The sequence below is a fragment of the Vipera berus genome (genome assembly GCF_964194415.1).
Source record: "Vipera berus genome assembly, chromosome: 3".
Classification (NCBI taxonomy): Eukaryota; Metazoa; Chordata; class Lepidosauria; order Squamata; family Viperidae; genus Vipera; species Vipera berus.
In genome coordinates, this window is record NC_138204.1 from 129,008,915 (window position 1) to 129,036,560 (window position 27,646).

A 27,646-nucleotide genomic window follows, 5' to 3' on the forward strand; every position below is an offset into this window, starting at 1 on the left:
TCGGTATTTGCGACAGTAGGAAAACAGTTGTTTGAAAGTGATTCTACTCTGTTCTAACACAGACTTTTCAAACTTATTGTTGATAAAATTGTTACTAATAATTTTCTAGTATCTCAGATTTCACAAGGTTGAAGTGTACAGGGAGTTCTTCAGTTTTATTGTTGATGATGAATATCCTTAAATATTCCCTGTTAACCAAGGAATTTCAGCTGACAAGGTCCAGGAGAAGAGCATTCTCTGTCGCAGCATCTGTTGTCTGGAACATCATAACCCCAAAGGTAATATTTGCTTCACCCTTTTGGCCTTCCTTAAAGGCCTTAAAACTTGACTCTGGAGCCCGGATGTGGGCTTGTCATCCTGGAGGTAGTCACTGGATTAAAAGATCCCATCTCCACTCTATTGTACACCCCTGCCATCTGAGCTATTTTTTGTTAATTGTAATTAATTTATTATTTTACTGTTTTAATCCTTTATAATATCATTTTATTGTAAACTGCGCATAGTCGCAAGAGCAAGATTGGTGGTGAACACATTTAATAAATAAAATAAAATACATATAAATATATTTTAATTTCTTGACTCCCAGAGATTTTAAACTGAGATTGTTTTTTGTCTCTCTCCACCTTCTAATGTGTGCTAAACTGCTAAATTCTCTTCAGAAAGTAAGAGATTATTTTAGGAAGACCTAAGGATAATTGGAGGACATAGAAATGGAGCTTTCTGAGGGAACTATACAATAGTCACAACAAATGCAATAGAATAGAGTTCCCCAACCTTTCTGATTTTGCGGCCCAGCGGGGTGGGAGAGGGGACGTTTCTGTACAAGTGGATGGCAAGCCTGCCTGTGCGCAGCTCCATTTACACGAGTGGCATGCACACTCCATTTACACAAGTGGCATGTCTGTTGCTTGTGCAAATGGAGCGTGTATGCACCTGCTAACCCCCTCACACCATTTCTGCGGCCCGGTTACAAACACCTCAAAGCTCACTAGTGGGCTGTGGCCCAGAGTTGGGGATCCCTGCAGTAGAAATTGAAAAAAGATGATACTGAATACTTAGGTGCCACAGATATGGAGTTTTCTAAATCTTTGGCCTGAGTATGGGTTACAAACATTTAACATGGAATATACTATAAGTGGAGCAAATGTTCCTGGAAAGAAAGAAATAATAAATTATTTGAAAAAATTAAAGCATTATTTGCCTAGAAAAGAGTCATATCAGGAAAAAAAGACATAAATATTTCATTTATAAGTCCTTGAGCAAAGACTTTATTTTAATAGATATTAAAAAGAGAAAGAATGTTGTTTTGCATATTAATACTGTATATATGGGATTAAAATTATGATCCTGCAAGTTTATGCCTTAAATGAAGATAGTTACTTTTTATAAACAACTCATGAAAAGCATAACAGACTTTTCTTAAGAAAATTGGTGTTTGGTGGGGGATTGGATTGGCATGGTCTTCTACAATTGGATCAAATTTTATTCAGGGTAAATTATCAAACTTTTCTTTAATTTGATGGACAATTTAGGATTGGTTGATTTAGATAGAAGAATGGTAATTCAAAAAAGTATGGTTGGCTTATAAATACTGAAGAAAAAAGAAAGAAAATGATATTGAAATTATAAGAGGGAGATACTGCATTAACAAATAATGTAGACATACAAAAACATTTTATGAATGTTATTCTCATTTCTATAAAGGACATATTACTTTGGAAAAAATAGATGAATATCTTAGAACGGGGTCCCCAACCCCCGATCGTGGACCAGTACCGGGCCGTGGCATGCCAGCAATCAATCCGCACAAACAAGGAAAGCCCCCATCTGCAGGATGCAGGCAGCACACAAAACCATGCCCCTTCTGGTCCAAGGAAAAATGTCTCTCCACGTAACTGGTTCCTGGTGCCCAAAAGGTTGGAGACCTCTGTCTTAGAATACAAAATTGGCCAAGGATTATAGAAGAACAAACACAAATTATGAATGAACCAGTAACAATAAGGGAAGCTTTAGAAACAATTACAAAGAATAAATAACAGATGGACTACTGAATTTGTATTATAAAGAGTTTGAGAATAAACTGTTACAACCTTTACAATAAAAATTAAGTCTATTCTATAGGGAGGAAAAATGCCAGAGACTTGGAAAAGGGCTAATATGACATTATAAACATATGAAGAGGGACAAGATTTCACTTCAGCAAGAAATTATAGAACAATATCATTATGGAATAATGACTACAAGTTGTTTACAACAATTTTAGCTGAAAGGCTAAAATAATTTACAAGAATTCATTCATGAGGATCAATGTGAATTTTTTTATCTAAAAGACAATTGAAGAATAATATTAGAACTATCTTGGATATTTTGAAATATCTGGAATAGCCTAATGAAAAATAAGCCATATTGCTCTTTTTTAGATGCTTTTGATAATTTGAGCTGGTCTTTACTGTTTTTTGGAGCATGGAACAAATAAAAATGCTGTACTGTATTAGAATTTTCTCAAGGGGAATGTAAAATAAAATCAAGATTTAACAATAGAAGAATATATACTTGTCCATTGATTTCTTATATACAATTATCAGAAAGTAGGTAAAATATTTTAAGGTTTTGAACAATGTAAGATTGAGTTTATAACAGAATTACAGCAGGCACTGTAAATGCCACACAAAGAACAGCACACACACACACTGCTGGCAAGAAGTTCCCTAAAGATGGGCTCCAGTACGAGATCAAAAGCTCGGAAGAAGAAACCTCTGGTCCCAGTCACTGACCCAGATTGGAGCCTGCAACATTATCCTGGGACACGGATATTCACCTTCATTCGTACAACAGAATTGTATACTAATGATGAATATGTAATTCCTAGCAAGTATAAACTTTTGCTGAACTATGAGACAGAAGAAGAACAAGTAAGAGAATGTATAATCAAATTGGGTCAAAAAAATTGGTTAACATATACTTATGGGAAAAATCTGGTTGAAAAGGATTGAAATTTATATTATGTTTTAAACATAAAGAGAATTTTTTATAAAATGTATACAATAAGAATGAATTTTTATAAAAGATCACATTTTTAAAATGAAACATATTTTATAAAATGGAACCTTATCACTGTCATTCCAACATTATTACATTATAAAATTTTATGTTTTAAATAGTAAAATACCATCTTTAACATCTGTTCCCAGTAGCCTTAACTTGCCATATCACCAAGAAAATACTGATGAAACACAGAAAGAAATTCTCTCCATGTTGAAATTAATACAAAAAACAATTACTTTAGCTTGTGACCAGGTTAAAAATAACACAAAGGAGATAAAAGAACAATTTTCCAATTTAAATCTACAAACTCAGAAAACAACTACAGAGATAAAATTTTATCTTTAATGGACATGTTAAAGAAGCCAAAGAAATTAGATACAAATATATGTATTAATTCAGAAGATTTTAATAGACTAAAGTACAATTGAAAACAAAGGCTTTCATTTTGGGACTAGTGAACAAGCAATTATAAAAATATTATCGAACTTCATTTTTAAACAGGTCAATTGAAACAAGATTATTATTGTATAAAGTGGAAAGCCTGAACACTACCCAAAATGGAAGAATGATTGATGAGGATAAAAGAACTTGCAAAGATGGCTAAATTAATTTCTTTTTAATTAGAGAAAAGGTAACATCTATGTTTATGACTGGAAACTGCTTGTAGGATTTTTGCACAAAATAGAAAAAAATGAATTTATGACTAGTGGTTTCAATGATTACAAAAAAGATAATAATTTTGGATAAAATTGGATAACAAAAAAGTGAGTTTCATTTGTGAAGATAGAGTAACAATTTTATAATTTGTATTTGCTACAAAGGAAATTGGAAGCTTTCTATTTATTTTGTATTAGTTTGTATTAGTTGTTATGTTCTCTTTAAAACTTAAAAGATTTTTATAATAATGCATGCTAAAGTATTAAATACTGTATATGTTTTGTACATCTCATAATCTTTGTCACTGTTTGAGTAGCATGATGAAACCAATATAATAAAGAATAAAATATTCAAGAAGATGGGCATTTATTAGCCTGTAATACATATATATGTATGTATATTATCCTTTACCCACCAAACTGAACAAGGTTTTTTTTCTGAAAACGCAGCAGCAGCAGCTATAATAATTACCTTGAGATAGCTGAATTACAGTAAATAGTGCATTCCTGCAAATTAGATCTATGATGAGTCAAGAAAGGACTCAGCAACTATTAATGGTTGCTTTTGTTTCATTATTTTGTTGCTGTAATTGAAAATATGACTCTAGAGAAATAATTTCAAAATTGATTGGGAAGGACATTTCTTTATCTGACAGAATCCAAAATCTGTTTCCTTACCTATGCAGGATATAAATAAAGTCAGTGTTGTTTATATTTATACTATGCATGCCATTCTGAAATAAAAATATTACAGAGACAGAGAGAGAGAGAGAGAGATATTTGCATACCTCTTACGTATAATATTTCATCTCAGTTTCTCTGCAGTACTAAAAAAAATCAGCTGTTAACCCTTATTCTCATACAGTATACTATATCCATTACCCACTCTGGAAACAATGGCTGTATCTACACATATCATCACTTAGTCAAGATTTCTTTTGGCCAGAGTTTATTGAACCAATTGGGCTCAGTAATGCAGTTGTGGAAAATCAAAACAGCTTTTTTTGGCCAATATGTTTTTTCCTTAGTCTCTGTCACCAAATATTGTATATCTAACAGTATGTGTTTACGGTATGTACAAAATATCGCTGGCAGGGAAAACATGATGAAAAAAGGCAAGATTTGAATTTGAAGAGCAATGTACCAGGCAGGGTCTTGGCACCTCAGTGGCTAAGAAGAGGAACTTAGGTAGGACACAAAACAACTCAGCGTAAATCAAGACTCTGGCTACTGCAAACTTTGGTTAAAGCAACCCCAAATTTAGAAGCCATCTTTTAATGATTTCAAATTGTGATTTGTTCCCTAGGATGGATTTAGGTGCCCCAAGAATCCAAATCCTACCTAATATTAAATGCAACTTTTTATTTTTTGTAAATGTATTTACATAAACATCCTCTATTAAAATATGAATCATTGTTCATCATTATTAAAAACTGGATTTGTTTTTAGATGTACATTTGGCCCACAGATGTATTTATTTAGTATCCAGCTACTACTCTCTGGCTAATTATCTTCCCCAGTTTCCATGGCCTGTTGTATGCCGTCAAGAGCACTGGCTCTAAGACACTCTGCCGAAGTGTACAACTAGGGAGCAGGTGTCTTGATAAATGCCAACTTCCTTATGTTCCCAGCGGATGCATAGATGCACCTGCTGGTTACAATTTCACCTATTGCATCAAGTAAGCACTTGTGATGGTATATAGGAAAACCTGCTTTTTAAAAAATTAATTACAGTCTCACTCCTGCTTGCTTTTGGTTTCTATCTTCCATCTACCTGCATACCCCAATGGCTTGGTTTCAGAAAACCTTTAAAACCTGGAAGTTTTCACTTGAATCTTTCCTGAGAATTTACTGGCAGGCAGTTATATAGATGAGCAGCGTCAATTTATGTATGCATTTTATTTTGTAACAATATTATATACTGCTTACTATGTACTACAGTACTATACTTACTGTGTTTATATAATATACACATTCAGAGTAACGATTAAGGCACCAGGCTAGAAAACAGGTGACTGTGAGTTCAAGTCCCACCTTAGCCATGAAAGCCAGCTGGGTGCCTTTGGGCCAGTCACTCTCTTTCAGCTCTACCCATCTCACAGGATTGTTGTAATGGGAAAAATAGGAGGAGGATGGTGTGTTGGATATGTGCATTGTTTTGAGTGATTTGTAAAAATAAGAGGTGGGATATAAATAAATAAATTTAAATTTTCAATAATTTTTTAAAAGTGACCTCTATACCATAAAGATAAATAAGTGGGACTGTAGCAATGCATAGAATATGGAAGTATTTTGAAGTTGAAAAGGGAAAATCCCCTTCGAAATCTTCCAAATAGTATATATGCCATTGGATTTTAATCTTACGGCATTGAGCTCCCTATTTCGGTCCTCATCCAGAATTATTGCAATATATATACAGTAATAAGAAGGAAATGGCCTGGTGAGCGAGGATTGTCTTTTCTCTGCCTTTCTCTTCAAATTTCTATACAAGGTGCAAGTAATTTTTTTTAACTTTACTTTTCACTCGCATTCTTTGCTGTAGAAAAAGTTCAGCTCTTACCATAACCTTACCAACCATTGAGTACTGTGGTGCAATGTTTCAAATAGAAGTTATTTTTAAAAAATGTTTTTAAAAAACAGTGAAAGTGGTGAGATTTCATGTTAGAGGAAAAGGTGTTTTATAATGTTTCTGTCATTTAAATAATAATATAAGATGCTATTATTCTGAAGGTCAGTGGATGCCATCTAGTGGTGCTGCCGAGCTCCATAATGTCACACACCCCCTTAGAAATTTAGATTTGCTTTCTCTCCCCTCCCCCACCGCCCCAGCCAATATGTTTTAATATGCTATGTATGTGATGAGCCTGCTCCAGTTGTGGAAAATGAAATAAGTTTCCTGTATGTAACATGGAAAGTATTCTATTTACTAGTAATTTCTCTCCAGGGATTTACGAATGCTGTTAACATTCACATGAAAATTGCTTTGGTATGATTAATGCTGTTGATTTTTTTATTTTATTTTTTACTTCTTTGTAGCTCTGGATGAATGAAAGAGAGAAAAGTCTTCTTCCTGCCCAGTCTAAAAACTTGTCTGTTATTGCTAATTAAGCTATAATAGTCCATTTATTTTGAGGGTCTTTTTCTAATCTTGTCTGTGATATCAGAGGGTACTTTATTTATTTATTAAATTTCTACAGCAACCCAAGTCAACCAATTGTCACTGGTGGCTTACCATTCTAAAAGTATAAAACAATTACAAAACATTAAAGCAATAAAAGCATCCACACACACACACAAAATGCAAACAGCAGCTGTGATGGTTAAACAATTAACAGTAAAGCCAAGTAATGGGACCCTTAACACTTTCTAAGCCCCAGGCCTGAACACATTTCCCAGTTTTTAAAGACTTGAGAAAGGCCATCAGGGTTGGGGCCATTTTAATCTCTGAGGGGAGAATGTATCATAAGGCAGGGCTACATCAACTACTTCCTGTCAGCTGATCCTTTTTGCCCGAGGGGATCTGCAGCATGCCCAATCTGTTGGATAGAGTTGGATGGGTAGAAACTCTTGGGGGGAAAAAACATCCAGGTAACCAGTACCAAGCCTTGTAGGGCTTTAAAGATGGCAACCGGCATTTTGCATTGCACCCGGAAACACCCTAGTAACCAGTGCTGCTCACACAGTATTGATGTTACAAGTGTCACGTAAACTGGTACCATTTATTACCCTTGCAACTACACATAATTCACCACTCTTTTATTCCCTCACTAACAACCTCAAACTCCAGTATTACAATGCTCTAAATTATTAGGAGTGTCTGCAGAAGAATTTCCAGTACTGTGCTGCTTTCACTTATTTTTTTTCACCCTTTAGTGTTCTCAGCAGATTTTCTCATGGGCAATAATATTGACAGTCCTTGTCCTACTTTACTAGTGGATATAATTATCTGGAGAGATGACATAATAAATAAGAAATCTAACATATTTCCATATTAGTACATTTGATGTTAAAAGGAAATATATCTTACTGGGTGTATTTTGCCGATAAGAATTCTAGCATTGAGGGCCCTCCATTTTATTTTCACTCCTTTCTTTCCCAGACTTGCTACTGGAACATAACTCTGCTGGGGCAATCTTCTCCTTGGTGGGGAAAAAAAAATCTCAGCTCCAAGGCACTCATTAAGTAGCCAAGTAGGAGAATTATATTGTCAACCAAAGTTACTTTCTGAAGAAATCTCACCACAGAATATTTAGTCATAATTAATACTAAAGGAATCCTTAAAGTAAAATCAAATGTATTATTACAACCAAAGATCGGTAATAAGATCGGTAATAAGAAATCCTTTAAAACTCTAATAGTATTTAACTTCATTCCATACATGGAAATTAATCTACTGATCAATCCATTAAAACAGCATTGTAGAATGCATATTACTTACATATTTTCTGGAAATGGAGTAAAATGAAAAAAACCCACAAAACCTGTTAAGACTATGTGCTTTTACATTAACCAAATAAGAAGATTAACATTGTACAAGTCTCTCTGGAAATGTTTTAAAATATTTAAAGAGAGATATGAATCAAATAGATATGAAATGGTAATTAAAATTATTAAAAACTGTTTTATTTTAAATTAAAAAGAATAATTGTTTCTGTTATCTTACTAATTCTTTAGGAATGGGGTAGTGGTGTCAACGCCCACACTTTTTATAAGAATACCTGATACACTTTTACACTATGCAATCTGTAATAAAAAGGTTGAGTTTTGTAATTTTTTGAATTTCAAGGTTATGGTTTGCAAATATTTAATTAAAATGGATTTATCAGAAGTATTTATACTTTCTCATTTTAGACTTCTCAAAGCAATTCACGATAACAGAATCATATAATAAAAACAAAATAAAACTGTTCTATTTGAGGACAGTAGTGCAGTGTATATTAATCTTCAGGGAATGTCAATATAAAAAGCTTAAATACCTTTTTTTACGCTATTCCACCAGGCAGACTCCCCACAGAAAAGGTCTTTCTCTGCATCACCTCTAGCTGACAAGCAGCAAGCTGTGGCATGGAGATCAGGAATATCCTGGGACTGCAGCTGTCTAGGAAAATTTTATAGATGTAGCTGTAGTCATTGGTAAACAGGTTTTGAATTTGTCATAGCTTTTTGTAGTAATTGCAGCACATTAAATATAGTTGAGTGGACATTTTATTTTCCTTTCAGGTTCAGCTCACTTCCCAGTGATTACATGGGTACATCCATGTAATCTTGTTGTCAACAATGTGGAAGAGATCTGCCATTGCCTTCTTTCTGAATGTTTTCTTCTCCAGTCTGGTCTACGTTGCTGGAATTCCCTAATGATCTCCTATCCAAGATGGCCAAGGAAAACTACTGTTGTGACAGCAACCTAGCAGCCATAAATATTATATATGCACATTATGACATCACAGGCAGTATCTTAGGCCCAAACCAGACCCAAGGACAGCCTTAAATAGAGCACATTATGGGAGTCCATCCTGAGGTTAGCAATGTATGATTCACTGTGGCCAACTTTCCTTGTCTAGAATGGGCACAATTGAAGAATTAGCCTCAAATGGTGCAAAGTGTTTCTAAGCTACAGTTGTCATCTGTACTGGCTTTGCATGTGGGCCAAAAAGAGCTTGGAGGGAGTTCCATACTTTCCCCATTCCCATGGTGAGGGTGACATTTTAGCTCACCGGTGGTGGTGATTTTTTGTTTTAAGTGTAGCTAAACTCCCAAGACTTTTCTTATCAGTAGAGGGAGCCATAACACTGAAAAATGTCTCCTATCTGCTGATGGGGAGGAAATTGCAGTTTATTGGTAGAGAGAGATTTTGCTACCAATGCAAAGCCATTAAAATGAGACAAAATGTTAAAATAAAAACAATACAGGAACATGTAATATTTAGAAGAAAATAAAAAGTGGCCCTGCTCTTGTTTGATCTGTGGCTATTGGCATGGTCCAGGACTGCAGAAAACACCAGATTGTGAAATAAGTTACTATAGTTAAACTAGGTGCAACTCCATCTGGAGCAAGCAATTCCTCAGGGGTAGGCAACCTTGGCTCTTTTATGATTTGTGGACTTCAACTCCCAGAATTCCTGAGCCAGGCTGGCTCAGGAATTCTGGGAGTTGAAGTCCACGAGTCATAAAAGAGCCAAGGTTGCCTACCCCTGCCCTAGGTTCTGAGTCTAGTGTTGTGATTCAGTGAATTGACTACTGGACAATTGAAGTCCACATGTATCCACAAAATAGGAGGGAAAAGATTGCTATTCATAATGTGATAAAAATACACTTTTATTTCACTTTCGCTTTCCCTAGCCTAGAACATCTCAAGTTTTGTCCTAAATTCTTTAGACAGTGCCATCTGTAAAACTGTGAGGAATGACCATCAACACTACCACCATCCCAAGAGTAAATCTCCCAAATGAGTTCAGGTCCTCCCAAAGTACTATGCATGGTTTATTTCTGCAAAAATGAATATGTACAGAAAATAGATCCACTTCTATTTGCAAGGATACCAATGCTTTCTTGTGGGAATACTCAATGTAGTACGAGAGCAATTCAGAAATAGACCTGTTTGGTTATCAATGACAAACACTCGCAGATACAGAACTTTTATTATACACATTAGAAGTCTACAACATTATATTACTTTTCGAAATAATCACCATTCAAATTGAGGGTCTTTAGCACACATCTTACAAGGTTTGAAATTCCTTATTAGTGGTCACTCTGCCAAATCTGGGCTATAGGGGAGATGATCAAAAACATCCCAACGGAACTGTTTCAAACATTCTTGGGCGTGTTTAGCAGTGTGCAGGTGAGCATTAATGTGAAAAAACACCACACTGGAAGTGCTACCACAGAAAATCCACCAAATGTGAAGATGCCAAAGGAATACTGCTAGTGAAGTTCATGGAGCGTGGTTCAACCATCAATTCAGAAGTCTATTGTGAAACATTTACGAAAACTCAGATGAGCCATCCATAACAAGCTTCGGGGCATGCTGACTTCGGTGTAGTGTTGGTTCACGATAATGCTCGCTCGCACACCGATAGATCCACCCAAGAACTTTTGAAGCAGTTCCGTTGGGATGTTTTTGATCACACACACCCCATAGCCCATGTAGCATTTCTGACATTATAAGCATTAAAACAATTAACAAATTACCAGCATGTAGCAGAGAATCAAAGTACAAAGAATATAAAGAGTATTTAAAGGTTTTAATTTTCTAATATTTAATATTTTTTTAATATTTTAAATTTTTAATCCTATGCCATTGACATTAATGTCCTAGACTGGAGTTTTAGTTTTGTTAGTTTAGATATATTCTAACAAAATTGGTATTATGTATAATTTCATTAATTTCCACTTTCTGAAAGTCACACTTTCTGTGTGACTTCTCCTATTAGTCTTCAGATTCTTAAGATTTCATGGATCAAATCCTAACAACTATCTAAATGCAAATACAACGTAAATATTGCATTATAACTAACTGTTATATTGAATTTAAAGTAATGTGAGAGGAAAGTCACATTGTCAGAATAAGGCAGCTGTCAAAAAGAAGACTAGAGATGATTAATTTTAAAAAGCACTTGGAAATGTGATCTTTAAAGCAAATATTTTACTGCATTGTTTTAATCTCATTAGCCTATGGTTCTTATAAACACAGTCTTCGCATGTCATTCTATAAATCTTAAAGAACACATATATCTCTAGGCATCACAAAACACAGTAATATTTATGAAATTACTGCCAGAAATCATATTAGTAAATGGTCTCAGGACTCACATAAAAACAACAATTACAAAGCTACAATTGACAAAATCTCTCAAGGCTATTAAATAGAGTAAGAAAATGCAAATATTAAGACAAGTCGAAAAAAATTATATCCAAGTATTTTGTAATTTTAGTGTACATATTCTGTTGATAGTTCTAATCTATTGATCCCTCACTTTCTGTCAAAATGAAACATACCACTTGCCTGTAGACAAAGTAGCAATGGTCAGTTTTTGGTATTACAAATTACCATCAGTGAGCCCTCATTATACCAACATCTCCCTTCACAAGGCCTAAGATATTAATCTTTCCATGTTTTTTTTAATTTCCTATGCCAGTGATGGCGAACCTTTTAGAGACTGAGTGCCCAAACCGCAACCCAAAACCCACTTATTTATCACAGGGTGCCAGGTGACTGGGTGCCAGGTGGCTGGGTGGGCGTGGCTGTGGTGGTCATGGCAGACTGGGTGGGGGTGGCCAAAGTGGGTGTGGTCACCTCAATGTTGCTCGTGGGGAGGGATGCCTGTGGGGGCCGGACAGGGTTGGGGGAGATCCAGGGGGTCTTTGGCAGATGGGGTGGTGGGCAGGAGGCTCGTCCTGTGGGGAGAGGCAAAGCAGGATGGGGATGCCATTGCCACGGAGCAAGGAGAGGCAGGGGCCAGGCCAGCTGCTGCCTGACACCATCGGCCCCCGCACACAAAGGCCAGCGAGCGCATGGGGGCTGACGCTGTCTGTCAGCAGCCAGAGCCTGCTGGCTCCTTGACCGGCACACTCTGGAGCCCCGCAACCAGCCACCAGCAGTTCAGAGAAGCTTCCTCTGAGCTGGACAGCTGGCTGACAGCTGAGGAGGCGATGCAGTGGGTTGTGCCCAGGAAAAGGAGAGCATACGAGGGTTAGGGTTAGGGTTGCCATCTCTGGGGCATGGCATGTGTGCCCACAAAGAGGGCTCTGAGTGCTGCCTCTGGCACGCGTGCCATAGGTTCTCCACCACTGTCCTATGCATTTCCTTGCTTCTGGAATTGTCAAAAATGCTTTAAGCTCTTACTGCTTCTGTTCTGCTTTATTCAATAAAGACCAAGGACTGATAATTATAATGCTAGGTAGGCACTAAGACATTGAAAAATAGCTTTAATTATACAATTTTCTTATTTAAAAGATCCAATAATGTTTATTAGCTCATTTGCATCAACTGGTTGGAAAAATGAATTTCAGTAATGTAGAAGTTCTTAGTCCACAAATAGCCCAGTTTGGTCCAGATCATTCTGGAGATTTCCAATTTTCAGAGAGAAACAAGAAAATCTCTCTTTCCATAGGAGACTGCACTGGATCCATGGAGGCCAGTTTGCTTCCGGGTACATTCAAGTTTATCACCTTTAAAGTCCTACATGGCTTGGGGCCAGGCTATTTGAAGGAACACTTCTCCTATTACATCCACCTGGTCCACCAGGACAGGAAGTCATGGTATGTTGTGGGTCCCATCTATTTGGGTTCTATACCTGATAGGATCATGAAAAAGTGACTTCTCAGTGATGACCCCTTCTCTTTAGAACATCATCCCCCCGACACATAATTGCCCCCACACCTTTTTCTGAAAGGCCCTCAAGAGAAGGTTTTATCAGTGGGCCTAGGGACCACAAATGTAGAGGGAGCCGACTGTGTGGTTGATTTGATTGTATTGCTTGGGCGTGTCTAGCGGTGTGCTCATGTTTGATATGGCCAATTGACTGACCAAACTTTGAAAAAGAGCATGATTTGCTTGCTTAAGGTTATTTCAAAATTGCTCCAAAACTTAAAACTTTTAAAGTATAATGAATTTTAAGAAGATACAACACTGGTGGCATCATATTCATATAAGAGTCCCAGTATCTCTCCTTCTTTGCAAACCATCTCCAAAAAGCAAATGTTGCATTAGAGAAAAGAGAGGAAGGAAAGCATTTCTAAGACATGAAATCCCAGTCCCACACCTATACCTGCAGGATTCCAGAAATCTTTGTGATGAAAACACTCATGGATCTTTTAAACAGCTATTTCTTCCAAACAAGCATGCACGTTGGCACCATGATTGGTATAATTCTAATTATCAGCTTCCAGATATTCCTGTGAATGGCTAAAATAAATCCTAACCTCTGTATCCTGTCAGCAAAATCAGGATGTCCGTATTTTCAATGTCAGTACAAAATACATCAGCAAAATTGGGAAAGTAGAGCTTGTCAGGGTATGAGAGTGAGGTTCTGAAGCCAAATAAACTAGCCTAATACAAAATTCAAAGCATCCAAAGGGCATATTCGTAAGTCCACTGGTGTGACCAAGCACTTCTCAAAAACATTTATTTACATATTCTGGAAAAAAAAAACAACCATGCTGGTAGATGCATTTGACTTAGTGCTTCAAAGAGGGAGTTATTTATTTATATTTCCTATTTCTAAACCGCCATCTCCCTCAGATGCTTTTCAAAATGCACTTTGTACCGCCCTATTTTTTCACCTACTTTAACCAAACCATTGAGTTGGTATTCATAATAACAAATAAAGAGTTTTGCTTCTCCAACATCGTTAGAATCTGACATTCAAACATTTTTAGGGTTGGGATTGTGCTTGATGAGGTATGAGGTATTTTGATTCAAATGTAAACTTCCCAAATTTGCACATGTTTAGCTCTCCACAAACCATCCAAATCTGTCATCTTTTGCATCCCACCCTCTCTTCTAAAGATAATTAGAATAATTTTTATTCTACTCTCTTCATTTTATCCAAATCCCAAACTGTCATATATATATTCATTACTAACCAAGCTTCTAATAGTCCACAATCCCCCTCCAAATTCAGGAAAATATCATTTCTTCACAGTATTTCATCTTCAGATAAGTTAGGAAAGGCTCAAGTCAACATAATGGTAGTTGCCACGCTACACACAATATTTTGTATTCTGTATAAGCATTTGTCATACCATGTAAAAACCTCTTTGCACCTTTTCCTGACTATGCACAAACTTTTATATAGTTATAAAATTATGGATTCAGTCAAAGAATGTTTCTTTGATTATGACTACTAGATCTCTGGAGCAAAAATCCTAGATTACTAGATAGTAGCAAAGACAATCATATTTGATGCAGATTGTCTACTTTTGAATTTGAATTGTTACCTAGGAGGTACCAAGGCATGATTATACAAGGTTCCTGTATAATATCCTCCCTGAGGTCTGTTTCTGCAGATTTTATTTTTATTTTTTTAGTCCTGCTACAATGATTCTGCATGCCGATATTCTTTTTAGAAATTGGCACCCAGTTAAAAATGGGGGAGAATTTTCATTAAGCCTTTATCTGAACCAACCAAACATACCTTATACCTTAGCTCAACATACATTAATCTGGAAAATTGCTTTTTTTTTTAAAAAAGGAACATTTTTCCAATATTTTTAATGTAATTCTTAGACAAAAGTACATTAAAAATTCATACATTGGGGTAGTCATATATTAAAATATAAAGGAAAATGGTGTACACATTTAATTTATATGGATGTTTTTAATTGGCAGACTGATCTGGAAATTGGAGATAAGATTGATTTTATGACAGAATGTTTTTGAAAGTGAGCTGAACCAGAGACAGAGTGATTCAGTCATCCTTACTTCCAATTCATTTATTGTTTAATTTAAAAGATTTAGAGCCAAGAAATTACACATTGTGCCCTATTATATCATAAGAGATTGAGTTCACATATAATTCTACTATAATGATCTACTATATCCTTAGAATCAATAGTGAGTTTTCCACAAGCAGTTCCAGTGTACTAGTCATATGAAAAAAATTATATGGTTGTTTATATTATAATAATTTCACAGTAAAATTTGTTATTTTATTTTTCTTTTAATGTCTTAGTCACATTAAAGTTGAACATATTAGGAAAAAATAAATATTTAAATTATCAAACTTAAGTGCCGCCACCTGCATTTCATTATCAAGTCTCTAAGTTATTTCTAAAATATATAAAAAATTTGGTAAATCATATAGCTGCCAAAAGTAAATTTCCAATGCAGAAAAGTCCACATGTGAATTTCAATGCCTGCTTGTGTTGCAGAACAATAAGTTGAAAATAATACAGTTCTCCATGTACAAATGATTAAACATTTGCTTGCTTCAGATCCAGAGATTATCTTGATCAACCATAAAATTAGATTTCTGTATCAACTCCTCCCTACAAAAAACCATTTCTGGTATTCTGAATTGGAACATGGCTGTAACAAAGGTGCTGGATATCCATTTTCTACATCAGATTCAGCTTGTAGACACTTCTGGGTCTGCTTATGTATTAAAACTCCATCCTATAAAACAATAAATAGTTTTTTATAATGTCTGGTAAAGACACAGTAACTATAGTTAAGAGTTAAAATTCATATTTTAAACTTTATTAACTTTATGAAAAGATAAGTGACAAAGAACAAAATTCTTGCTAGATAATTTATTGTTCACTTTAACAAAATCTGTTGTGGGTTCATGCTCACTGATGAAGGTACTTTGATTTACTATTAAATTAACATCATGTTAATTCGATTTTTATAAAGAGTTGTAAGTAGCTAATAGTGATTTGGACCAACTGGTATCTGTAGGTAACAATGACACCATCATACAAGAGAATCATAGAGGTCAGCATCAGCTAGAATTAAATTGACCAAGGAAGATCCTATATGCTGATATGCAGGAAATTTGCTGTGTATCCTGTTGTATACATAGACCTCATTTTTATATGTGAATTTGCAGAGTGCACGGGGATTCTACTGTATCTTCCAAAGGTTCAACCAGACGTGTCCCCAGGATCTAATGCTTTCATCAAAATGATAAAAGCAAAGTCATGCCCTAAGTTCTGCCCTTTTCATACATGCAGGTAATGTCAGAACACATGTTCAGAACACATGTACAAAAAAGAGAACTTCTGTCACAATAGCATAATATTATTGTCATTTGCCCTCAACCCTTGGCAGTTGCCTCTGGTTCCAGATGCCATGCAATATTATAATTTCATCGCTGGACAAGACAGGCTGCACGTACATTTAATCAGTCAATAAATAAATAAATACTGATCTTCTTATAAAGAACTAGCATTCTTTGATCATGAAATGCAATTTCTCCTAAAGGAAACAGCCATTAACACTATTCCTTTTTTATTATGCATCTCAGAGAATGTTTAGGAGTAAGTTACAATAGCCTTATGTTTGGAGATGCAATTCAGAGGTATGAACATTCACTCATTTGGTTAAGTGCTACATTTTGCAATATTTTTGTCTGAAATGTATAACACTGTCAATAAAAGATCACAGTGACTGCAGGTTGTCAAAGCTGCACATGCCTTTCTTGGTTACATCACAAGAATATGGAATTTATCAAGGCATCAAGAGTTGCTAAGAATAATTAAAGTAAGAATTATACTGTGGAGAATTGGAAGGGGGATTGTCAATATCTGAAAGTAGGACATTTGGATACAGGCAGAAAAGCAAACTTTCAAGCAAATGAACATTTAATCTTTTTCTTTTTTTAAAAAAGAAGTTGCTTATATACTTATCTTCCTCTTTTTCCTTTTCCTTTAAAAAGTCATTATTACATATAATGCTAAAAATTGCTAACCCAGAAATTTAATCTATATGGTCTGGTAACAACCTTGTTATATCTCATTGCTGTTGCTGTCATTATTATTTTAAAAAGTTTGATAAAGAAAAAAGCAGCATTTTTAAAAAACAGAAATGTCTGTTCTGCTTTTTGAAGTAGAAATATCAATGATCGCAGGAAAGATAGGAAAAGAGGATGAAAGAATATACAGCATTGAAGCACCCACCTAAAATGGCAGGAATACCACTTTAGTATAAACAAAAGGTATCATTCAATACAAATCCCTAATATTTTAATAGCTCATCCTTACTGCAACTTAATTTTTGTTAACAGATTTGACTGTTCTTACCTCTCTAAGAATAAATTTCTGATTTTCAGGAATATTTTGGATACTATTTTCACATAAGTACATTTTCAAAAAATCAGTTCCTGGATCAACAGCTGCACAGACTTCTGGTTGACGGGTATTATAACGTATTTCATTGTGGGAGGTGTATTCAAAAAACTGTTATTCCCAAAAGAAAAGAGCAAGTAAATCTCTATTAAACTTCAACTATGCATTTCTATGATCAAAAGCATTGTGAACAGAAGGATAGTAAAAATATAAAAAGCCACTTCTAGACCAAATGTGAAATTCTTCAGATAATAATTACAATGATATTTATCTACTTACTGGGAAATTTTATATGGCCATCTATATTATATAAAACAATCCTTGGTGGCTAACAAAATTACAAATATTGAAAATGTGAGATTCAAACTTCAACAAAGGATCAACATCACAACACTACTCTCTCCAAAATTACAAAAAAGCTAAGCTCACCTCTCATCCTTAGGGAACAGAAAGTCTTAATGGCCTTTTGGTAGGCCATTTCTTGCCTATCCTACGGCAAGACATCTGTGCCATAGGATAGGCACTGCAAGAGAAAAGGCTTATTTCCTGGGTCCCACCAGATGACAACACTAAACAGAAAGGACTAGAGCAACTCTATTTTATCCAATCCAGTGGGATTGGTGAATATCCTGAGAGAGAAGCAATCCCACAAATAATCTGGCCTTGAGCCATACAGTCATTGCAGATTGGGGAGTAGTGGTGTAACACAGATGAATCGTGGGCCACCCATAATATATGTGTTGCTGCATTCTGGATCAGTTAAAATTTCCAGGTAATCTTCAAGGGCAGCCTCATGAACAGTGCATTGCAGTAATCTAAACAAGAAGTGACTAATCATGAGTGAAAATAAACAGGGCTCCCCAATCCAGGAATGGGTGCCCCAGGTTATTTTATCCAAAGGGTCTCCTAGCCACAGCCATCTTCTTTAAGAAGGCCTAGGAGAAGCCCCAAGTTAGACACTAATTCTGTTTGAGAGAATGCACCCCACCAAGAGTTAAAGATGACAACTCTCCAGATCCAGGAGACTTAAAAACCCAAAGTGACTCCATCTTGTCAGGCTTTCTGTGCCAGTGGTGGGTCAGATCCATGGTTGCCACAAATTCCCTCTAGCCCAGTAAAGGCAGGTTGAATTTTCCCAAAACTATCAGTCAAGGGAACTCTATTACTATTTCAACCATAGAATCTAGCTCAGGCAAGATGCCACTATACCACAGCAAGGGAGGGAGGTAAACAGCAGGCCCCAACTGGGCTTCTTAGAGCCCAAATTCATAAACAGGACCTCACACCCTCTTATGTCTGAGGCAGCATCACTAAAGTCTAATAGAAACAAACACCGAGAAGGTAACAACCACACCCCTATCTTTATCTTCAAGTATTTGTTAAAATTATTTACTTTACTAAGTGAAAAAAACTCTTAAAATAGTATTTCTTTCAGAAATAATTGTTCTGTATTTGTACTCTATCACTGCTATTGTTTTGTGAAATGCTGGCTTCAATAATTGTCAGACTTCTCAAGTGGATCTTAGGGACAGAACTTATAAGGACCTGATCAAATCCACTAAGAACCTTAGTCCAACCTCCCAATACATATGCACACCCAGAATATTCCTTGAACTTCTATATAATTCTGGAAAGGATTATGATGCAAGACTAGGTTTAATATGGGTGTTTATGCTCAAAACTGAAAAGCTTCAGTACAGTTAGATTAGGAGAAATAGCAAGACCGTGCATTTAGAAGAAGAAAACTATTATCTGACACTTGAATAGAAAGTTAATACCTTACCTGATTTTGTCCCATGCCATGACATGGATATAATATGACTTTGTATCCTGTTATTTCATGCTCGCTGGGAGGATTGTAATCAAAGCAATAATTTGCCATTCCTCTATTCTTCAGCTAAGAGGCAACAAAAGGCCATTAAAATATATCATCTCACAATCCAAACATCCCACCAGTTAGTGTGTGTGTGTGTGTGTGTGTGTGTGTGTGTGTGTGTGTTGTGTGTGTGTGTGTGTGTGTGAGAGAGAGAGAGAGAGACAGAGAGACAGAGAGAGAAAAGGTTCCCAATACAACTGCCCACTGAAATGCTGTAAATAATTATTGTACAATCTGTTTATTCTAATTCTAGGCTTATTATACAATAATTGATGATGATGATGATGATGATGATGATGAAACACAACTTTATGCACATTGAGAATATACTCATGTCTTAGGCAATACTTTGCTAGTAAAGTACTGTGCTATAAACACAGCATTTCCCACTAAAAACCACTGCAGCATGAGCTGATCTTTTATTTATAGTGAACTCAAAATGTCAGTCCCAAGAGTTACATAAAAGCAAGAAAATTTTCCCTTCAAGGAAATTTACGGTATGATCATCAGCACAGAATTTCACAAGACAAGAACCTGCCAAGAATTGATAAAACTTGTACGGAAAAGGAACAATAATATAAAGTGTGCCTGGAGAAGAGAAAAATGAAAGACAGCCTTGAAAACATGGATGATGACCTCCTTGGCACACAGCAACAGACAACAGGCAAGCATAGCCAGGTACATAGCATGCAACTACATTTGATCAGCTGGACTAATTTGACTTAGGGCAAATTGAAGTATTGTGAGTGAGTGAAGTACTGTCACGAACGTTTCTTTTCAAAAGGCAACTGGACTTCCTTTGTTTTTTCCTTGAAAATGTTTCACTTCTCATCCAAGAAATTTCTTTAGTTCTGATTGAATGGTGGGGAATGGAAGGATGTATATTCTTTGCAGTCATCTGGTCGTTAGCACTCTGAAGGTCTGCTGTTAGAGTTGTGCAAAGAATATAAATCCTTCCATTCCCCACAATTTAGTCAGAACTGAAGAAGCTTCTTAGATGAGAAGCAAAACGTTTTCAAGGAAAAACCTAACAAAAGCCCTGTTGCTTTTTGAAAAGCACCTTTGGGGTAACCATGACATGGATGGTTGAGAATCTCCATCGACATAAGTGAAGTACCGTTCACTCACTTGATGGTCCAGATTTTCTTTTCCTATGCATTAATCATTTAGACAGGCATAGACATGAAATAACATTTAAAACATAATACTAATAGACAAGGATTCCCAGATAAGGAATGCAGAGGTGTTGCAGTATAGCGGGAGAGGCCAGGGGAGGCCTGGTGCGGGCCACACATGAATGGGGAGGGTACTGCAGTGTGGCAGGAGTTCAGGGAAGCAGGAAAGAGGGTGCGGATGAATTCATATGTGCAATCATGGAGAGGCTGGGAAAAGAATATGCTGTGCCTTGTGGTGTCTAGTCACATTGTGGTTCTGGGATTGCAAGAAGCCCCTGACCCAAAGCAAAAAGCCTCGGATACTTTAGGAAGCCTCAGACACCCCCAGCCCACCCCGGTAGCGTGGCACCAAACTGCCATGCCCCAGCAAGTCCCAGCAATATGGCCCAAAGTCACCCTGCCCCAGGAAGCACAAAGAGGCTTCTCGGTGTACCGTGGCTGGTTGTACTTGTGGCTAGGATCTGGCTGTTTGCTGCTGAAAATAGGTTGCTGCACTAGGCTGGGAACCAAAAGTCATTTTTATTCTTCCCAGCCCAACAGAAAGCCAAATAGAAGATGACGTGAGGGGAGACTGGGCTCTGTTGTTCATGTGTCTTCCTTGTCAACAGGGCAGCTATGCAGGACCAAATAAAGAGAAAAATTGGTCTCTTGTTAGAGAGGCAGCTGGGCAGCAGTTCAGAATGCTGTCAGTTATTCAATTCTGAAGCCCCTCCTCCTAGTCACATGACCCAGAGTAGAGCTGCTTGAAAAGAATCCAGAAAGCATGATCTATGACAGGGTTCTCTGAAGTGGTCACTAGCCTCTGAAGGGTGAGGTAGGATTATCCAAGGAGCTGATATTGTTATCTATTTAATTATCGACAGCAATATTACATAGAATAGTATTTATTAAATTATTTTCACATAATCAATGTTTAGGGGGGTCAATGAAAAATCTGAAACTTCGTGAAGGGCCCATAAGCTAAAAGGTTTGGGGACTGCTACTCTATTTTTAACCCCAACTTTAGGGTTAGACTGTACTTTTACGTGAATCTACCAATTATCTAGTAAAGTTATGCTTAAAATCCTACAAGCTAGACTTCAGCAGTATGTGGATCAAGAACTATCAGAAGTACAGGCAGGAATTTGAAGAGGCAGAGGAACTAGAGATTTATTTTTTTTATTTCATTTTAATTCCATTTATATCCCGCCCTTCTCCGAAGACTCAGGGCGGCTTACAAGCTTAGCAGTAGCCTTCATTCTATATATATATATGCCTGCTTATTAGGGCTTTCACACACACACACCCAAGCGGCATTATTACAAAGTCAGCTTAATTGCCCCCAACAATCTGGGTCCTCATTTTACCTACCTCGGAAGGATGGAAGGCTGAGTCAACCTTGAGCCTGGTGGGATGCGAACCTGCACTAATTGCAGGCAGCTGGTGTTACTTAAGGAGGCATTAGCCCACTGCTCCACCAAGGCTCTTCAAATTGCCAACATACGCTGGATCATGTAGAAAGCTAGGGAGTTCCAGAAAAACATCTGCTTCATTGACTATGCTAAAGCCTTTGATTGCGTGGATCATAACAAGTTCTTAAGAGATGGGAGTACCAGACCATCTTATTTGTCTCTTGAGACACCTATATGCAGGTCAAGAAGCAACAGTGAGAACTGGACACTGATTGGTTCAAAATTGGGAAAGGAATCCAGCAAGGCTGTATACTGTCACCCTGCCTATTTAACGTATATGCAGAGCACATTATGAGAAAGGCAGGGCTAGATGAATCAAAAGTTGGAATTAAGATTGCTGGGAGAAATATCAACAACCTAAGATATGCAGATGATACCACTCTAATGACAGAAAGTGAAGAGGAACTAAAGAGCCTCGATGCAGGTGAAGAAGGAGAGTGCAAAATTGGGCTTGAAACTCAACATTAAGAAAACCAAGATCATGGCATCTGGCCCTCTCAATTCCTGGCAAATAGATGGGGAAGAAATGGAGGTAGTGACAGATTTTATTTTCCTGGGCTCCAAGATCACCACAGATGGGGACTGCAGCCAAGAAATTAAAAGACGCTTGCTCCTGAGGAGGAAAGCTATGGCAAATCTAGACAGCATACTAAAAAGCAGACATCACCCTGCCAACAAAAGTGCTAATAGTCAAGCCCATGGTTTTCCCAGTTGAAATGTATGGCTGTGAAAGTTGGACCATAAGAAAGGCTGAGCGTCAAAGAATTGAGGCCTTTGAACTATGGTGCTGGAGAAGACTCCTGCGAGTCCCTTGGACTGCAAGGCATTCAAACCGGTCAGTCCTAGAGGAAATCAACCCTGACTGCTCTTTAGAAGGCCAGATCCTGAAGTTGAAACTCAAATACTTTGGCCACCTAATGAGAAGGAAGGACTCACTGGAGAAGAGCCTAATGCTGGGAAAGATTGAGGGCAATAGAAGAAAGGGACGACAGAGAATGAGGTGGCTGGATGGAGTCACTGAAGCAGTAGGCGTGAGCTTAAATGGACTCCAGAAGATGGTGGAGGACAGGAAGGCTTGGAGGAATGTTGTCCATGGGGTCGCGATGAGTTTGGACACGACTTTGCAACTAACAATAACAATTATCACCACCACCATCATCATTTAGAATTTATATACCCTAAAGCAGGGGTAGCCACTCTAAAGCAACAATTGCAATTATTATCTCAATCGAGATCCATTACAAAGAGATGCTGACTTACCTAAGGCTTCCTAACATGTTAATGGCAGAAGTGAAATTGTACCTGGGGACGTTTTGACTCCCTCACACTGTCTTTCCTATTGCCAGGATTTATTAATTAATTTACATTTATTTTCATTTATTTCTACCATCATAATGGCAAAGAAAAAGAAACAAAACATATTTTTTTTGTTAAGCACTCATGGTAAAGCCTTTCCCAGAAAATCAGTACAGTATATAGACAAAAAAACTTTCCACATTGTTTTTGGCAAACTGACATACAGGGACCGAAAAAAATGACTTATAACCATTTTTCACATTTATGACCATTGCAGCATCCCCATGGTCAGGTGATCAAAATTTGGACTCTTGAGAACTGGCATGTATTTATGGCAATAGCAGCGTCCCGAGGTCCTGTGTTCATCTTTTGCAACCTCATGACAAACAAAGTCAATGGGGAAGCCAGATTCACTTATCAACCATGTTACCAACTTAACAACTGCAGTTGTTTTTCACTTAGCAACCATAGCAAGAAGGGTTGTAAAGTGGAGCAAAATTCACTTAACAACTGTCTTCCTTAGCAACAGAAATTTTGTGCTCAATTGTGGTTAAAAGTTGATGACTTCCTTACCTTTTCTATTGTACCAGCTTGAGCGAAATGAAATGAACCTTTATTGTCAAAGTACAACTATGTGTACATTGAGATTAGCTGAGCCTCCCTTTGGGCTCCCACCCCCAACACACAGTGACAACAAATCCTCCATCTTACTATGCAAAACTATGCAAAACCGCGAATACTGTTTTCCTCAATACGTTTGGGAGGCTAAAATCCACCTACTCAGTAATACTATTTGCAATTCTCAGGACTGTTTGTTCAAGTAATTCTACCTGTCTACCTTGAAAGAGTGTGAAGGCTTGGAAATTCCTTTATCAAGAAGGGTTTCCCTTACCATCCCAAAGAAGCCAGGTCTGTCCTCAGGGACATGAAGTTCGGGATAAATATTCTCTAAGTACCATTTAAAATCCTTGCACCTGAGCTTCTCTCGAAGCAGTTTTCTTTCTGTCACATCTCCATAGGGTTCCTAAAATGAAATCCCAGAGTAAAATCTCAATAGAGAACAAGTTATATACAGTATTCCAGAGTCAAATAAGATCCTAATACAATGAAATTTGCTTTGAGTATCTCACACTTAGGCAATTTATAAATTATTAAGATGAAGATAGGCCACTAGCTCTATATTAAATAAGTTACCCTAGTCAGCAATTATTTGAATAAATACATCAGCATTAAGTTTTGGCCCCCAGGACTTCAGTTACTAGAATTATAATATTCTTATCCAATTATTTATGTTACTGTGCGTGCTTTTCATAAAAAAAAAGCCTATCATTTTTCAGGCTTCCAAGTGAGCATTAAAAATGATGATGCTTTAAGCATTTGATTCATTAAAGTTGATGCAACTCATAAGGCAGGCATAATTTTTTCCAATGTGCAAAAATCTGAAAAACAATAGGCTGCTTTACTTTAATGAAGAGCAAGTAGGGCATCCTAGTGTGAGGTCTGCAGAACGCCCGAAACATTTTCTATACACAAACAGCCTTGTTATTCACGAGGAATATTGTAGTTCAAATGGGCAACATTTTAAAATATGTATTCCTCTGGAATATTACCACCTCAGATGAAAAGACTAATAACTTTTCAATCAATGTCCAGTATGTTATGTGGAAGGAAAAATGAATTAAGGCAAATCAAATTAATACAAAATACTACAAAATATATTTTTATAAATTAAGTTATCTATGCAAATTTTTATTTTGCAACATTTATTCTGCCCTATTCATTTGAATTTTGCAAAATCAGCCTTGGAAACTGTACCTACCTCACCAACTTCAAAATGTTTAGGAGCTATATTTTCTTCCAGATATAAACTTATTTTTAAAACTTATAGTTTTATAGGCTAGAAACTGCTGGCCTGAGTTCCTCCAAAACATAAGCATATGCACCATTCTGCCTGTAATATTTTTCTGCACTCATTCTGCAAATTTTCAGCATTTGCACTGTGCACTCTATGTTCTCTTGTTATATTTTTGGGCTCATTCCTTTATTTTCTGAGAATCTAAATTTAGACTCTCAGCTTTTCAAGAAATTTATTTTATCTTCTATACTTACGCCTACAATAAACTTACCAAGCGTGCATGTGGATTTCTGTGGTAGTAAAGTTCTTTGTATGAATCCATCCATACCTCTGCAGCCCGAACAGAGTTAGCTAAAGCTTTTGCACGTGAATATGGAGCTTGCTTTGGAAAAACATGTCCTACGTGAGAACAAGGATGGATTTCAAGACTTCCTCCGCATTGCCAGATCTAAGAACAAAAGCAGAAAGCAGATCTATATATGCACTACTGTGCATCGTTGTGGAATGCCTTCACCCATGTAGTAGCTGTTGAAGAAAGTTCTGTATCTCTATGGTCTGGACAACTAATCCTGCTCCTACTTCATTTCATCACCTCAACCAGTACTTTGGCGACATCTTGTACATATGCATTTGAATACAGATACAAAAGTATCATGCATTAATACTCTCAACTAATTATTCTTTTATTTGAAAAACAAAAAAACCTATGCAGTGTCCAGAACATACCATGAACAATGTTGATTGTATTTCATGCTGGTATTTCTTATATTTGGATTTTTTTTTCCTCATGGGTTTTGTACGTGTCAGCTTTTAAGTGAGATATGTAATACAGTCAATCCTTGGGTTAAGACAGCAATTGGGACCAGGACTGCCACCACTAAGTGATGCAATAATAAAATATGACATCATGTGACCACATTGTGTAATAACGACAAATCTGGGAGTCCTGGTTGTTGTTGGTAAGCGAGAACTGATAGAAGACCAAGTAAGGACTGGGGGGGGGGAAGGGCAGGCTGCCACAGTGAGGTGAGAAAAATGCCATGAGGGAAGCCAGGGGAGGGACTGAGAGGCCTGGCACAGGCTGTGCACGAATGCAGCAGGCCAGAAAATGGATGGTACAGAATGATTTGTGACCTTCCCTGTCAGTTTCCCCATTGATTTGCTTGTGGGAAGCTGGCAGGGAAAACTGCGAATGTTGATCCCATACCATGGGACATTGTAACTGTTGTGAGCACGAGCCAGGTGTCAATTGCCTGAATTGAAATGAAATGACTGTGGAGGCTTAGTGATGGCTGGAACTTCAAAGACTGGTCATAAATAATACTTGTTCAGCACAATTGAATGGTAGTTGAATGAGTAGTTGGTAAGCAAGGACTATCTACGCACATGTTGCTTTTAACACAATTAAAGCTAGCCTTGAAAGGAAAATATAGGAGACACAAGCATCATTAATAGATAGTCCTCACTTTAAGAACCACAACTGGGACCACCACTCTGTCACTATGTGCTTGTTAAGTGACCCCACTGAACAACCTGAATTCTGCTGCAACCATTAAGCAAGAAATCCCATGACCACAACTGGTGATTTTACTGTTGGCATCTCCACTGACTTTTCTTGAAGGAAGCTCAAGAAATGGCAATGAAGTTCACAAATGGCAATCAAGTGACCAAAGGGACACTGTGATGATCATAAATACATGCCAATTACAAAGCACCTGAATGGAGACCACATGACCATAGGGAGGCTGTGACATTTGGAAGTTAAAGGAGTGGTGGTAATGTTACTTTTCGCGCTATTGTAATCTTGAGCAGTCACTAAACACTAACTTTGTGGTCAGAATTGCACATATACATCAATACATTATCATGAAGGAGATAAGAGAAGTTACCAGGCATTTTATAGTATTAAATATTTATTTGCTAGTGTTTGCATCTGATGTATTTAATTAGTTATTATCAAAAGGCATCAAATTAAACTTGCAACAGACTAAAGAATTACCGGTACAATATGTATTATTTTTTCTTTGAAACAACATGAAATACAATTTCTTAAGCACTCCACATTGCAAATTCCATGAGAAAACACCTAGATAAGCATTTGCCTCAATATGTGAGGACTAAATTTGTGGATATCAAGCCTTAAGGTAAATGCAAGTAAAAACTGAGTTTTTAAAGACTTTCCTGCAAAATATAAGAATTCAAGGAGCCTGGAAGTTTGGAAATGCTTGTTTTTTGCATTTCCCCCCATAATTGTAGCATAAAAGAACCTCAAGTTCAAAACATTTAACTCTGATATTCAGAGATTCTGTTCTGTTCTCTATTCTTAAGTCTGGGAAATAGAAAATATTTTGCCATAAACATAAATTATTTACCTAGGTCAAGCTTGATCAATTTTCACTCTACCAAAATGAGCTTCACTTATGATGAATTACAAACTCTTGTGCCTGGATGTTACATTATGTAAAAGGAAGTCTGCTATATACAGTACTTCTATCCCATTAA

At 36.8% G+C, this 27,646-nt stretch overlaps 1 protein-coding gene across 1 annotated transcript in view; it reads right to left on the bottom strand.

Moving 5' to 3' along the window:
• Positions 1–14,761: 14,761 nt before the first annotated feature.
• The window catches only part of GALNT12 (polypeptide N-acetylgalactosaminyltransferase 12), a 39,445-nt gene continuing 26,560 nt past the window's right edge, over positions 14,762–27,646 (bottom strand). The window contains exons 6-10 of the mRNA XM_081322814.1: positions 25,416–25,592; positions 24,182–24,313; positions 19,275–19,388; positions 17,447–17,602; positions 14,762–15,818 (exon numbers count right to left, since the gene is read on the bottom strand). Coding sequence (XP_081178940.1) covers positions 15,681–15,818; positions 17,447–17,602; positions 19,275–19,388; positions 24,182–24,313; positions 25,416–25,592 — 717 coding nt within the window. The 3' untranslated portion in view covers positions 14,762–15,680. The remainder of the gene's footprint in view (positions 15,819–17,446; positions 17,603–19,274; positions 19,389–24,181; positions 24,314–25,415; positions 25,593–27,646) is intronic.